The sequence below is a fragment of the Notolepis coatsorum genome (genome assembly GCF_963971535.1).
Source record: "Notolepis coatsorum genome assembly, chromosome: 3".
NCBI lineage: Eukaryota > Metazoa > Chordata > Actinopteri > Aulopiformes > Paralepididae > Notolepis > Notolepis coatsorum.
Window position 1 is genome coordinate 48661325 of NC_140167.1, and position 15533 is coordinate 48676857.

At 41.5% G+C, this 15533-nt stretch overlaps 1 protein-coding gene across 2 annotated transcripts in view; it reads left to right on the forward strand.

Moving 5' to 3' along the window:
* ppp2r5ca (protein phosphatase 2, regulatory subunit B', gamma a) overlaps window positions 1–14930 on the forward strand; it is a 108662-nt gene extending 93732 nt beyond the window's left edge. The window contains exons 11-14 of one of the 2 annotated variants that reach the window (XM_084310720.1): window positions 6392–6493; window positions 6687–6759; window positions 7780–7896; window positions 12153–14930. In XM_084310720.1, coding sequence (XP_084166846.1) covers window positions 6392–6493; window positions 6687–6759; window positions 7780–7896; window positions 12153–12287 — 427 coding nt within the window. In that variant the 3' untranslated portion in view covers window positions 12288–14930. The remainder of the gene's footprint in view (window positions 1–6391; window positions 6494–6686; window positions 6760–7779; window positions 7897–12152) is intronic. The other variant, XM_084310721.1, reaches the window with a different exon arrangement.
* Window positions 14931–15533: the final 603 nt, after the last annotated feature.

Below are 15533 nucleotides of genomic sequence, written 5' to 3' on the forward strand. Positions count from 1 at the left end.
TTCTGCGGTCTGTTAATAAAGTTTTCAATCAGACAAGTGTATAGAACGAAGGGCTTTTATTATAACATTTCGTTGCAGTAAAATCATTATGCCTCGTTCCCTAAGGAGCGACGGTACGTCGGTAATCCTCTCCGGTGGGAGCTAACGTATATTAGCCGTGTTGTGACTGAGCTCTGATCAATGGCTGAGATTCAGGAAGTAAAAGCACTGCAAGACGATCCATCGTGTGACGCGTCTCTCTTCTGACCAATCAGTGGTCTGCAATGTTTCACATGACTTTTCTGGTACCCAATAGGGTCGCTTGGAACCTCGATAGAGGAGTAGGGTATATCTGCAGAGCCGCAAGCCCAACGAGAGAAGGGTGCTTTATTATTATAAAAAAAAAAACAGCGGTGACGCGGTATTCAGCCTACTCTTGCGGTGGGCGTGATGTAACAGCGATACCGCGGTAATGCGGTAATCGCGGCAGCTCTAACGCTGGGTACTCGAAACACATAATCCACGCTGTTCTGAGGGTCGTCGATGACTGCAATAGGCTCGGGTTACATGCCAGAGAAGTAAAATGTGGATTCCGGATTTTTCTTTTCTCATCCATTTTCATTGAGTCCCATCCGGGAGACGATAGGGGGCGGTATTTTCCCTGTTCGAGCTCAGAGACAGTCCCAATGGTAACGTGAGGCTAGATTGATGAAAAATGAATGGAAATCGCTAATAAAAGAAATAACGATTAAATAACGAGATTTCTCGTCCTTGGCACTCAACGCATGGCATGAACTAACGAGATTTCTCGTGGCTGGCACTCAAAGTGTTAATATAAGTGCGGTACCACCGCATCCCGCAGTGATTAGCCACACACAACCGCGGTGAGAAAATGTAATATTGTTTGAAGAGCTAATAAATTGGTCACTATAATAATCCCGTTTGGCATTTCTAAGAAGATGATTATGTTTATTCCTGTGTCTTGTATGTATGCGTGTCTTGTATGTATACTTTAACAGTTTGAGTGCCAGCCATTAACATTGGAAACATGGTTAAATGCCACCACCCACTTCAATGATAGCGTTGTGAACGCATAATCTCTTTTTTACATTATGGCTATGTGTCTAATCTGCCTGTCGCTTATCAATGACTTGTTTGCAGGCAACATTGTCGAAACGGATTGTTTTTTAATCGGCTCATTTTCGTTTTATAGCATTTTGAAAAGCCCTCGTTTTTCAGGAAAATATACAGATTCCATGATAAAAGGCATTTACTGGAATATTCGAGCATACACAAAAACGTTGTAATTTTTCTGCCTATTTATGAATCGTTTTCAAATAAACGCTAGATTATCGATAGTATATGTGTACTTATGCACGCTATAGAGGCGGGCTGAAAAATAGATTGTCTCATTTCCTCATCAGCGATCGCAAACGCTTATATCTCTGTGAAAACGGCTCTGATTATCCTATGACTAGTAAAATAATTTCCTTACCTGAGATCAGATGTTATCCAAAAAGATTATTCAAATTCCTGATCGCCATTCCAAATATCGATCACGCTTATTGATTACAGTGTTGAGTCCTGTAAATACATAATCCACGCGTTTTCCGGGCCGGTGAGCACAATCGATCCTTCAGATGCCTTGACGGAAAAGTAAAATGAGCAAACTGACCACTCCCCCTGCATCAGTGTAAAGTAATGGGGTTTAGTTACACAGGGATAGACGATAGGGGGCGGTATCTTCCCAATTGAGCTCAGAGACTCTGCAGCACTAACCCGAGGCTCGATTGATGAAATATGAATTCAAATCGCCAATAAAAAAAAAACTACAAACAAACGCTATATAGCGTCGGGGGCATTCAAAGGGCGGCATGAACTAACGACAAAAAGCGTCCGTGGCACTCAATGTGTTAAGACTTTGTAAATAATTTTTATATAATAAATTTTTCTTTAGAGCAGATTTTCTAAGTTCAATGGTGAACCATGGTTTGTTCAAGTTTGCAACGTTTTTGTTACTGTTAGTTATAAGAGGAAAAAACTAAATAGAACTTGGTATAAAAATGATTATAAGCTGTATTTGCATTTTGCGCCTCGTATACTGTTTCCCAGGACAATTCTGCCAACATCTCTCTGAAGTTGTTAATATTTATATCATTGAACCTTCGAAATGAAGACCTCTTTGGTTTAGACATAATTGACTTATCATGGGGAATAGAAAGTTGAAAAACAGGCATATGATCGGAGATATCAGTATAAAGAATGCCGGATTTAACAACATGAGGGAATGCATTTGTAAAAATATTAGTGTAGATGTACAAGTTATTCTTGTAGGCTTGCTAATTAAAGGATAAAGGTAATTGGAAGACAGTATTGGAGAGGTCATCTGACTATGTGGTGTTTTATTTCCTCATTTAGAAGGTTGATATTAAAATCACCTAGTAAATAACACATTTTACTCTCCTTATCAACTTGTTCAAGATATCTAATAGACCTCCTTTGAACTTGTTGATGTCTGTATTAGGTCGATATATACAACCTACAATCATTATTTTATTCTCATTCAGAGCAATAGATTGAACCTCTGTACATACTGTACATTTCACACCGCGATGAAAGATATGTTGTTGTTGCATCTCCCAAAAGAAGAAGCCGTCCCCATATAGCTGTTACTAGGGGTGTAACGATGCATCGATTAATCTAAATGCATCGATCCTAATGTGACTATTCAACTGCATCGATTTGAAAATGTTAGAATCTATTGTAATCGATTATAATCAAAAACTATTTTTTTTAAGTATTTTTTTATTGACTTATAGTCCATTTATGCTGAGTGAATCAGTTCCCCCAGCCACATTTGTGTATTCAAATTTTGGGGAATTAACTGACAGAAAATTAATCGAATCAAATCGTGGTCAAATGAAGAGATTTCATGATGCATTCAATCGTTGCCTGAAGCATCGTAATCGAATTTAATCGGTGTGAGGTCGCATCGTTACACCCCTAGCTGTTACACAACATGCATGATTATAGCCCTTTTTAATCACAACCGGCATAGAGATCTGTAAGGTGTCTGTAGATAATATTGATTTGATCTTTTTTTTATCATATTGTTGAATTTCTCTGAAGGCCTTTCGGACGCCGTTGCCTTTGTATATACAGGCGTGCTAAGAGAATAATGTAGCACGCATGGAGAGCGCTTGGCGGAGTAAACGGAATGAATGACTGGTTTACAACACGCTCCATCTAAATCAAAAACGTGTCTCGTAATTTTCATTCATTATATACCAATTTGATCAGAAGGCACTTTACACAAAACAAAATGGCAATAAAAACTAAAACTAATTAGTTCATAACAATCTCCAAACATTCACAACTTAATTTCTCTTATGAGTAACTCAGAAGTGAGCCTGCTGTTAGATGTTTCTGTAATCAGCCAGTATCACCTTGTCATCTGTGTTCGTGAAGTTTCTGCGTTGTTCTCTCTCTGAAGTCGACCTTCTCATACTGGCTGTACAACTTTGTCATCCCCCTTAACACTTTGTGCGCCATAAACGGCGTAAATCGTTATTGCCCGCCATGCGTTGAATGCCAACAACGGCGTATCACGTGTTTGGGATCAATATTAAATTTTTTCGCCATGGCATTCATAATTCATCCAGCCTCCCTCCGGATCGCAGCCGGACCCTGTTCTGATATTGCAACGCCTCAATACCGCCGCCTGGTGGAAGGCCGGGCGAGTTACACTCACGCCAAACCGGAAGTGGCGATCGGTGCATCGAGGAAATTCCTCCGTCAGAGATGTATTGTGGCGTGGATCAATATACACACTCGAGTGCATTTGGATCGCTTTCTAAACGCAATAATCGCTATGATTTTGGCGTTTATTGCATCATACAAACCGGAAATGGATTTTGGAATTACAGCAGAAAAGCTTAAAACATACTTATATTCTCGACGGTATTAACGCAACAATGTATGAATGAAAAAATATAACGTACCCACATCCGGAACGATAGATACCTGATGTTGAATGGGCCATAGTAATGCAGATATAGCTATAATATTTAAAAAGTTATAGCCCTGCAAAGAAGGTAAACATCTCCATAGGCTTACAGCGGTGGCAGAGAGGTCATAATGATGGGCACAATGCATGGCGCCCAATGTGTTAATGCAATCCGTAAACATATGAATTCGACACTGGCAGACGTTGTACCTTTCTTGGAAAAACTTTGTTTATTCCGTAAACAAAGCCTCTGTACCAGATGGAAAACAGTTCTGTATTGTCCTTGAAAAGCCTTAGAAGGAACTAAATTCATTATTCTTTTTTTTTTTTCACTTTTTTGTTTATTATACTTTTTTGAGGACATAGACATTATAAGTATATGTCTGTATATATACATTGTTGTATTGTCATTGTCCACATAGAACAGATAACAACATTAAACAGAAGAAAATAAAATAAAATAAAATAAAAATATAAAAAACAAGAAAAAATAAAACAGAGTTCACAAGTAAATAATAATACAAACAAACACTGACTTGGTCGCTCGACAGTCGTCTCAAACGTATATACATAGTATATCAAATATATAGCACATGTTTAGGTACCCAAATATGCTTCTCCAATGTATATCCGGTATATCAAATAACTCACGTTGAATTAACGTTCACACAGATGAATACCAACAAGCAGCATACAAATTGTTATTCTGGAATAGTATGGAACTGTACATCATCCACAAGTACAAGGAATGAACCCCACGTTTTCTTGAACATAGATGAAGAACCTCTCAGAGTGCATCTTATCTTTTCAAGTTTGATAAAGTATAGTATGTCTCTAATCCAGTGAAGGTGAGTGGGGGGAGCAGCGGACTTCCATTTAAACAGAATCAGCCGCCTGGCCAGTAGAGTGGTAAATGCCACAATGTGTGCTTTGTGCTTTGAAAGTGATAACATAGGTGGGGAGTATCCAAAAAGCGCTGTCAATACATTTGGTTCAAGATTTGTCTCAATACTTCCCGAGATGGTTTCAAAAATATTTGTCCAATACCTGTGCAAGGAGGGGCATGTCCAAAACATGTGAGTATATGTGGCTGGGGCCGAATGACATCTATCACATATAGGATCGATATCTTCATACATTTTGGCTAATCTGACTTTCGTCAGGTGTACTCGATGAACAATTTTGCATTGTATCAGCCCGTGTCTTGCACAAATAGAAGAAGAATGAACAAGACGTAGAATGTCAACCCAAATGTCATCCGATATCTCCTCCTCTAAATCCTCCTCCCATTTACTTTTAATATTGTGTATTGTGGTTGGACATAAGGAGAGAATGAGATTGTACATAGTCGATATCATGCCCTTGATGGAAGACATCGGGGTTAAAAAGGAGTCGATGGGTGTTACCTCTGGAAGGTTGGGAAATATAGGGTTAATGCTACAGACATAGCTACGAATCTGTAGATACCGAAAGAAATGTCGGCTATGGATTGAATATTTCTCTGATAATTGCTGAAAGGAGGCAAAAACATTATCTATATATAGGTCACCTAGTGTTTTAATACCGAGTGAGGCCCATAAGGAGAATGCTCCATCCATCAATGAGGGGTGAAATAAAGGGTTAGCTGCTATCGGGGCCAAGTGGGATAGAGTTTTAAACCCAAAGTGGCGTCTGAATAAATTCATTATTCTAACTATCTCTCTCCTGTCACCCCGCTCGGTGGTCGTGCGGCCTAGCTGTCCAAAGGCCTTCCCTGTCAGCCGAAGCCAGTGATGTCGTGGCACTCCATTCCTCCCCCCCTCCCCGCGAAGTCTCTGTCAACGCGTCTGCTCGCGTCTGCTTCGTGTCTTAAACTAACTTATCCCGGAAGAAACTCATCATAACGTCTTCTCCCTAGCAACGGGGGCCCGCCCCCTTTTCTTGCTACTACGTGACGCGCTGCCATGGCAACTGCTCTTCACCTTTAGCATGGTTCTATCGATGTCAAACTATCCCCCTAGTTCTCTCTGACCAAACCTGCCTGCTCTCAATGCTTATCAATGTTTTGGTTACAAACCTGCTAACGACCTTGGCATTCACACACCCTGCTTGCTACCGTGGAGACACACACTGGCTGCCGGCTACTTTTAAGATCTATAGATCTGTCTGAGTAGATGCTGTCACCCACCAATACATTATATACACATTGAAAAACATAGATTCCTTCACTGCATGTAGCTTTAAACCTACTTTCCTTACCACCGTTCCTTGAATCTAATTTCAGTTGTGGCTAGGGGACAATGCTGGCCTTTAATGTAATGTTCAGCTTTTCTCTCTTGACTCACTGGTGTGTGTACTTGTGTTTTGTGTATGTGTGTGATTTGTATTTGTGTACATGTGTGTGTGCTTCTATATGTGTGTTCCCAGGACCATCCATGGCCTCATCTACAATGCTCTGAAGCTCTTCATGGAGATGAACCAGAAGCTCTTTGATGACTGCACACAACAGTTCAGAGCCGAGAAGAACAAGTACATGATTACAGCCTGCTCATACAGCACATAATACACACTTCCTCTCAACATTATTTCATATGTATAATTTTTATTTACGTTGCAAATGTGCTCAAATTGTCCCAAGCGTGTTAAGATGTGTCTGTGCAAAGGTCTCATGTCTCCATGATGCATATATTGACGTGTGGGTCATGGTGCTTTGTCTGAACAGAGAGAAGGCAAAGTCGAAAGAACGGGAAGAGGCTTGGATCAAGATCGAGAACCTCGCCAAATCCAACCCACAGGTGAGCAGTCAGTCAAATTATTCAAACCCCCCCCCCCCGCACTGTCAAATCTTATGTACGCATGCATTTTCCTGTTGAAAACCGGTTTTGTGTCATAAACGCTGATCTTTGCCGTTTGTTGGAATGTTGTGTTGATGCCTTGTTTTAAGAGCAGAGCATGACCTAGAGGTGTGACATCTTCTACCAGCTGAAGCCATGTTCACACTTCAGCACATGAAAGACTTCTGCGCACGCGGCTCGGCACGGCGTGTTGACAGACCCCCCCCCCACGGGACAGACTTGCTGTGCCCAGAATTCAAGCGGATTGCACTTTGAACCCCACCGCTGCCGACCTTTTCAGCGCACGGGTCGGCGGTTCTGGCAAATATGAAGGGAAATCAGCCTGCATGATAAATTCACAATGCTCTTAAGTTGGCATGATATTATTGGCACAAATCAATTTGAAAAGGAGCCATCGATGTAATCGGTGGTTTTGAGTTTTGAGACATAGTGTCTTCATTCGTCTTGTGCTGGAGCTGTGCAGCATGGCGCCATATACGAAGGACCAAAGCACCTCTCGTGCTAAAATGTGAACATAGCTTAAGTCAGACTTGTGCTGATTTTAAATGTGGTTCGAGACGAGTCCTTCTGCTCTATATCTAAGTGCTTAGTTGCGATGAATGATAATAACTTGAAATCTCTAACAGTCTTTGGATTAATTAAAATGATATCCTTGTATCCCGACACCTGGTGAATGCTGTTAACGGCATTTGATTGGATGAATTGCCAGACTTTGATGAATTCTATTAGTACCACAATTCTGTGTCTAAAAGATGAATGAAATGCCCACGGAAGTATTAGTTTAATTGATTTCTACATCACAACTAGCGCTTATTTATAATAACCACAGTGCATGAGAGATTCTTATCATTTTAATTTAAAACCTGAGTTCATTCTTCTTTGCATGCTACTCAGTCTTTATTTTCTTGTTCTATTCCTTTGTGTTTTTTTTGTTGTTGTTTCTCTTTCTTTTCGACATAGTTCATTATGTGTGTTGATTCCTCTGACCTCAATAGTCCTGTAGCAATGGAGACGGATGTTCCTTTGATAGAAGATGTTCAGAGGTTAAGAGAGACAGTTGAGGAAGGAGCCACTCAGGTAAACCTGACTTCTCTCACACTCTCACACACTCTCTCTCTCTCACGTCTCATTTCATGTACTGTAACCAAAGCTTGCCGGCACTCCTTCTAACCAAAGCGTCGTGGGAGTAAAGTCATTATTGTAGCTGTTTGTGTATTTTAGTTTTGTAGGATTTAAGCTGGTGGACTGAACACTGAAATCAAGAGCTTTCTTAGGCAACTGTTTACATGTGTCATTTCAATGTAGTCGCTAGAGACTCACCGATCACACCTTTTCAGTCCCGATACCAATCCTGGCCGAGTGCCGATCCATTACTTTTGGATGGATATTTTAACAGTATAGACTTGGACAGTAATTTCTTCATTGGACAAACATTCTTAAGATATAATAATGTTCCAAAATGCAGCTAAAGTAGCAAAAGTGAAGTCACTTTCCATTTTTATTTCTGGCATGTTTGGATGTGTTTCTTGGTATCGGATGTTATTATCTGGGAAATTCTGTTTTAGCCTGGCATCAGACCGATATCCCATACCAGTATCGGTGCATTCCTACTAATCCGGTGTGGCGCTCGCGTTGTGAGCCGATGAGTGAAACCACATCAGGCTCACATTAGCCTCTTGTCCTATCAGAGCTGCTGGAGGTGGGGTAGTGAGGCAGCACTGTGGCCTATCGGAGCTGCTGGAGGTGGGTGTAGTGAGGCAGCATTGGCCTATCAGAGCCTCCTATCGTGCTTCACACCGTGGTCTTCAGGCTCCTTCCTTCCACGCTTCTTAGCGAAGTGAGGCTTATAGGGCATGCTATATGGGACGGGTGTAACTAATGGCAATAATAATTCTAAACTTTATTTGTATAGCACCTTTCATACAAGGATTACAGCCTAGTGCTTCACAGTAGTGATGTAGACATAAAATGAGCATAACATTGGCATAAATATAAACGGGCATAAAATGAGCAGAGAATCGACTAAAGAGAGCAGAGAAAAACAATGCATAAAGTGTAGACTTAAAATGAGTATAAAATAGACAGAATAAAAGCAATGCGTACGGTGCAGACATAACAATAGGCAGTACAACAATAGTAGTACTTTGTAGTAGTAGGTTGAGTGCAAACGTAGTCTGCACTCCACCTGACCACAGTATGCAAATTTACAATGAAAAGTGATAAGAGAAAAATAATGGAGAAAATTATTTGAAAAAAAAACACAAGTCATAGGAGACTCATTAAATGAGCTATATGCTGCTGCAGATTTTCTGCAATTTTTTTTATTTCTTATTATATTGTTCCGATAAGAGGCAGGAGTTAAAACAACGACATCCAATCAAACTATCGACCGAGTCAAATGATTGGAACGAGCGAGCTGTCTGCCAAAAATCAACAGCCGCCTATTGCTTCTTAACTCAATCTGCGCCAACAACGATTTTACTCGATCAAAGGTAAGGACTAGCTGACATCAATTTCAGCTTGATCCAACAATGTTTTCATATCGATCCAGCTGATCGGCGTGTGTGGTGTTCAACACTAATGACGTTACTGGCCATCAAAGCATAAAAAAACGGCCCCCCCCCCCCCCCTTTCATGCATTCATGATGAAACAGAATACCTATTGTATACATTTGGTTTGGAAATAGTAGCGTGTCCAGGCAAGAAACGCCAATGCTTATAGTATATTCACATAGCGCCCTATAACTCAGCTTTTCAGGAATTATCCCGGATCACTCCTAAACTATACAATATTCACCACGAGATAACGTGCAAACGAATTCATGAAAAGATTTATTCTTTTTTGCATCTTGGACAGAAGATAGTTACTGTCAAATGACTATAGTATTGTATCCATAGCTAGAATATAGATCTAGCTCGGCAAACATCGTCACGCACAGTGAAAATAGGCTCTAGATAGCTGGCACTCTAGCTACGAGGATAAGACTAATCCCCGGCGCAGAATGAGTTAAGGGGCGATTATAGGCCAAGTGTGGACAACGCAGCAATGTGATCACACAACATCACGTCTTTACGGTCAGATCGAAAATAAAATCTCATTCGAATGCCAAGTGTAAACGTTGCCTCTGCTGTGTGTCTATTCTTCTCTTGCATGTTAGGCCTGTTTGGCCTACATTGATGTAATTATTATGAATAGCTTTGCAAAGGTGCACGGCCGGCTTAGTGTCCTTTTTTGTTTTCATCCATTTAGCCTCATATGCCTCTTTTCCATTGCATGGTACCTATTCGACTCGCTTTTTGTACCTGGTACTTCGTTCGTTTTCCACTGCAGGTAGTACTCCGTTTGTCTCCGTGCTGCTGTCGGAATGGAACGGAGCATATAACATGAAAGGTGCCTGATGAAACGTCCACAAAGATTTTGCTAACATTAAAGGTCCCCTGTTTTGCTATTCCTTTCACTATTTGGGCAATTTTACACAATTCCTGTGAGTCTATGGAACACATCTGTAAGGCGAGAGAGAGGAGAGATTGCTCCGTGAGTGAGCGTGTGTGAGCGGCTCGACTCGCGATTGTGTGTAAAATGCAGGTGGAGAGATGGAGACGGATAGAGAGAGGGATAGACCGCTGTGTGAGCGGCTCGACTCGCGATTGTGTGTAAAATGCAGGTGGAGAGATGGAGACAGATAGAGAGAGGGAGAGTCAGGGACAGGGAAACCGCTTCCGCATTATTCCCACTGCTCCGTTGTTGAGCGAATTGTTTATTGTGGGCGGTGGCTTCAACCACAGAGGGGGCTTAGATATGCAGATGAGAATTCTTCTACGTCAGAGGTACGTGTACAATTCCAATGGCTTAGTGGGGGAGGATCTCGTGACATCTGAACTGGCGCAATCCTCCAAAATGAGAATCTGAGACACAGACATTGTTGATACAACCCCACATTGCTAGAAAACAATCAATTATACAGCAGATAACCCTCCTAGTTACACATACACACAATCCTCATCACCTTTTCCAAAGCAAAATTCAAGCACTTTTCAAGGTGCCACAGACACAGTTCCCTCAAACCCCTGTTTACTAGTGAGAGCTCTCTCTGCCTGACTGTAGGCTAGCGTTAGCTAACGTAATAGTGGGCGAGAGAGAGAGAGACGGCTTCAGCTGGAACTTATTTCTTGTCGACCAAAGCACTCTGCACTCTGGCTAACAAGCTTTGACAAGCTGTTGTTGATGACGCGCTCTCCTTCTTTCACATGCAAATTAACTCCGCCCCTGCGTTGGGAAGAAACTTGTCTCACAAAGAGCCTTTTTTAAACAAATAATTGTTACTATTAGAGATACTATAACTGTTCGATTTTATAGTAAATGTGTTCTTCAACACTCTAACTGTAATTATATAAAAAATAAATAAAAACACACAAAAAATGTAATCCTTTTATTGTGTCCGTCATCTCACTTCCGTGACTTGTAGGCATTTTCGCCAGACTAGTCTCCCCATGTGTAACGTTATTAAGCATTAACTTATGTTGGAAATGACAATTGTCTATTAATTAATGACGTGATAATTAAAGTATGTCCACTCCATTCCACGATACCAGCGCCTCACCAGCTAACCACACGTAAGCCAACAAAATCAGCGATCTTTGTATGCTATGTACGCTAGCCGCAATGCTAACTATTATAATGGTAAATCCCAATCACATTAGCACGTAAGCTAACAAAATCAGCCATCTTTTTGTGAGACTAAACTGCTCTTGGTGGTAAATTCCGTTGATGTTGGTTTTGTTTCATCAACAAATGAGGCAGAACACAGTGAATGTATCCTTTTTTGTTTATTGCACTTTGTTCTTGCTGCAAACAAATAATTAATGTTCATGTTCAAGCGAGGCTATTTAAAGATGGTGGTTTTAGTGTTTTGTGCAGGACGTCTCCCGTGTAGCGCAACGTAGTGACTATTCTCTCTTCTGACCAAACAGTGGTCTGCAGTGTTTCACGTAACTTTTTTTGGTCACTTCTACCTGCTTGGAACCTCGACAAAGCAGGTACTAAAAAAGTACCCGGTACCAGTTACCATCTGCAAATTTTGCCAATGGAAAACCGAAAAGGCACAGTAGAGTCGAGTCGAGTAGGTACTATGCAGTGGAAAAGGGGCAATAGTAGCAGTGATGTCCCATTTTGTGAATACATTTTAACATACGTAACTTTGAGATAATGCATGGGTAATCGCCTCATGTACTGTACTATATGATGGGCAGCACGGGGATGATATGACGGGTAGGGTTGTTTTGAATGTGAAAAGGTAGATGTCTAACGATCCTTCCCTCCTTCCTTCCAACAGCTACAGCGTGACCAGAGGAAAGAGCGGCCTCTGGTTCGACGCAAATCTGAGTTGCCTCAGGATTTCTACACCGCAAAAGCCTTGGAGTCCCACCGCCGAGCCGAAGACATGTTGACCACCCACGACGGACCTTAGGTTCTGTGACCTGTTGGTCTCTTAGGCTCAACTGGCCCCTCACCCTCCAGAGCCCCAAGAGGGGCCTGAATAACGGGGCTTTGGACTTTGTGCATCCCCCCCCTCACCCCACTCCCCTCCCACAAGCCGCCCGAGCGCCAAAGTCCTATTGGCCACCTGTGATGGGCCCACCTTGGTCCTGCCCTCTTTCAACACTCCCCCCCCCCCCCCCCCCCCCCCCCAAATCATGACGACTCCTTGGCTTCTCTCTCCGCGCTGTCACTCATCCCTCCTCTCGGCCCACCAGCACAACCCGTTCAGCCCCCCGGGGGGCCTGTAATGACCAGTGCAATACAGGAGCCCCCTGTCTCTTCCTCCACCTCCCTCCAGATTTCTGCTTTCTCAGGTGTTTTTATTTGGGGAGGAGAGGCACCAATGTTTGTCTGGTGTTCTTAGCTCTTCTTTTTATTGCAGCGTCCGTGTTTGTCCGACACCACCCCACCGCCCGTCATGTTCCCCTGCTAGATATGACCTTCATGATGTGTTGCACCTTCCTCCCTCCATGTCCTCTCGCACTCACTCACTCCAGCCGTGGAGCCCCAGGAGTTCAGATCCAGTGACATTTATCTCCTTCATTCCTTCCCGCGTGGGTCGCTGTCTAGCACGGAACGGACGTGCAGCAGCGCCGAGAGTAAAAGAGACTCAACTGACTTCGCTGTCCGAAGAACGCTCTGCCGGTCTCTACTTGGTCTTCTTTTCTGTCAAAGGGAACAACGAACTACGAACAGACTCATGGTTCAAAAGAAAGACTCCTTCCTTTTTTTGTCATGTTTTTTTCCTCCTTTTTCTTTTTGATTTTTTTGCTCAAGCCCAGGGACATTGTCAGTGCCAAGACTAGTGTGTTCTTTTGTTTTTGTTTGTTTCTTTCTTGGTGTATGTTTTAATCTGTGGGACTTCAACAGACACTTTCACTGAACAACCTGTTGATTAGCCTTTTTTCTTTTTTGTTGTTTTCACCGAAGCTGTTGTGGTTTAGCACACTCTCAAGACCAATACGAGGCCTGTCTGTAGTCTTGTTAATGTCCAGGAAGAGGGACGGACGAGGAGTTGTCCTGCGGACACCCGACACTTTACACCTTCTTGTTTTGTGCCATATGCAGTTATTTTATCTTATACGCTCGTTTCCTTTTAAATGACACCGACAATATTTGTAAACCATAACATAGTGAAACATTGACAGTTCAAACAATGGTACTTATTGTATATAAGACTTAAAGTGAAGGCTTAAAGGGGACAAAGCATGAGTATGCATTTGGGGGCGTGGGTCCCAGTTGCAACCTCTCGCTGGTTTGAGCTTCTTGATTGTTATCCGACAGAGCAGCCGGGCGTGGTGGAGGTGAGCGGGTAGGCGGCGTGAACAGAACTTGTGATGTATTTGTCTCAGTCACGGCGAGGAGACGTCGGCCCTTGGTCGCCAGGCCGCTGTTGTTCTTGATGCTCCCCTGTACCAAAAAGAGTAGCCCCGCCACTGAACACCAAAATATGAATTAAATTGAACGACTAAACTCTCGATTTAAGGGCCGGTGGTAAAACAAATTGTATTTAACATTTTAAATTTTTAAATTTTAAAGGTTACCTTTTTTTTCTTTTTTTGTGTGCTGTAAAACCTGTAAATATTGGAGTTACATGAACAGACGAGTTAAGATGGGTTGAGCAAATTCTGAGAAGCATATTTTCCTTCTACAATCAAAACCCCAAGAATATGCTCTACTTGTACTAAAAATGTAGATGGTGAGAAACCTGGATTGGGGCTTTAAGTCATTTCAACTATGTCCATTTGCCTTCTCCAAAGACATACCAGTGTTGTGTGTTTTTATTTATATTTTTACCATAAGAAGCAAAGAAAACTAGCACCTACTTAAAAATAGTGTTTTGGTTTGACATGGAACCATAGAAACCAGAAACTAACAATAAGAAAATATGTTTATTGACTAAAAGCACTTCCTGAAAACTTGAAAGATGTGGCATGTCTGTGTAGCTAGTTATCCTAAATTAATGAATTTGTTTCAAGTCCGGTCTCCAATATATGTTCATTATATACTCCCTTTCCGACTTTCTTTTTCTGACGTCTGTAAACGCATTATTCTACTAATCCGTACCATTGTTTGAACGTAGGAGGTCTGATGGGCTTCTTCTTCTATGTGTTGTATCTCTCTTTGTCTCGTTCCCGGAGTCTGGTTGCCTAGATGTCAGTTTTTTTGGCATTTTCCCAGCCAATAGCGATGCCCAATATTGAAACAGACTGGTATCAAAAGGCCGCTTGCGAACGCCCTAAACTGGCGCTCGCGGCTCGGCTTGTTAACTGTATTAATACTGTATTTGCTTGAATGCAAAAAGATGTAAATTAAAACTACCATGTTAAACATGTACCTTTTCTCTTGGAGGAATGACATTCAGCAAAACTTGTTTATTTCTCCTGTCAAGGTCATTGCTTTTATAAAACAGTCCTGCTTGCAGGGAGAAGATGTTTTATGGATTTTACCAGTTTCAGTCCGCTGTTTTTTTGTTTTTATTTTAATGTTGAGAAATAAATGATCCATGATGACAGGAGAGAGAGAGAGAGAGAGAGGGGCGAGAGGAATTAAAATGCTTTGGTGACTTTTATTTCTCGAGTCTTGCTTGAAATGCAGCGTCTTTGCGGCAATTTTTTTTTTAACATCATTTACAAAATATAACTAAAACAAAAGTGTCCTTTTGTATGTGACCTGTACTATATGGCTTCATTTAATATTGTACATATGATTTACTTTGTTTCATGTAGTGTTACATATCTAGATACATTTTGTACAAATTGTCCCTCTGTACAGAATAAAATCAAATAGCAAGTGAAAGAAGTCGCCCCGGCACATACATCCTTATTTTACCCCCTTTTTGGCTGTACTTTTCTGCAACAATAGGAAGTGTTCTGGTATATACAGTATATATATATATATTTTATTTTTCTGTTTAAACCTGCAAAGTTTCCTCCTCCCTCAAATAATTGACAAATGTTCATACCCATTGTGTTCTTCTATCACTGTCTACTGTGTCTAGTGGTGTACAACTATATAGAACGAATAAAGAGAATATTTGAATTTATATTTTCAACCATATATCCGTTTTGGCTTCTCTTACTCTTAACCTGAAAGGCAGTGTCAGCTAGGATCCTGATGGGAGTACGGAAATACCACCATATCACACCCATCCCCAAGTCCCTTCCTGGCTCCC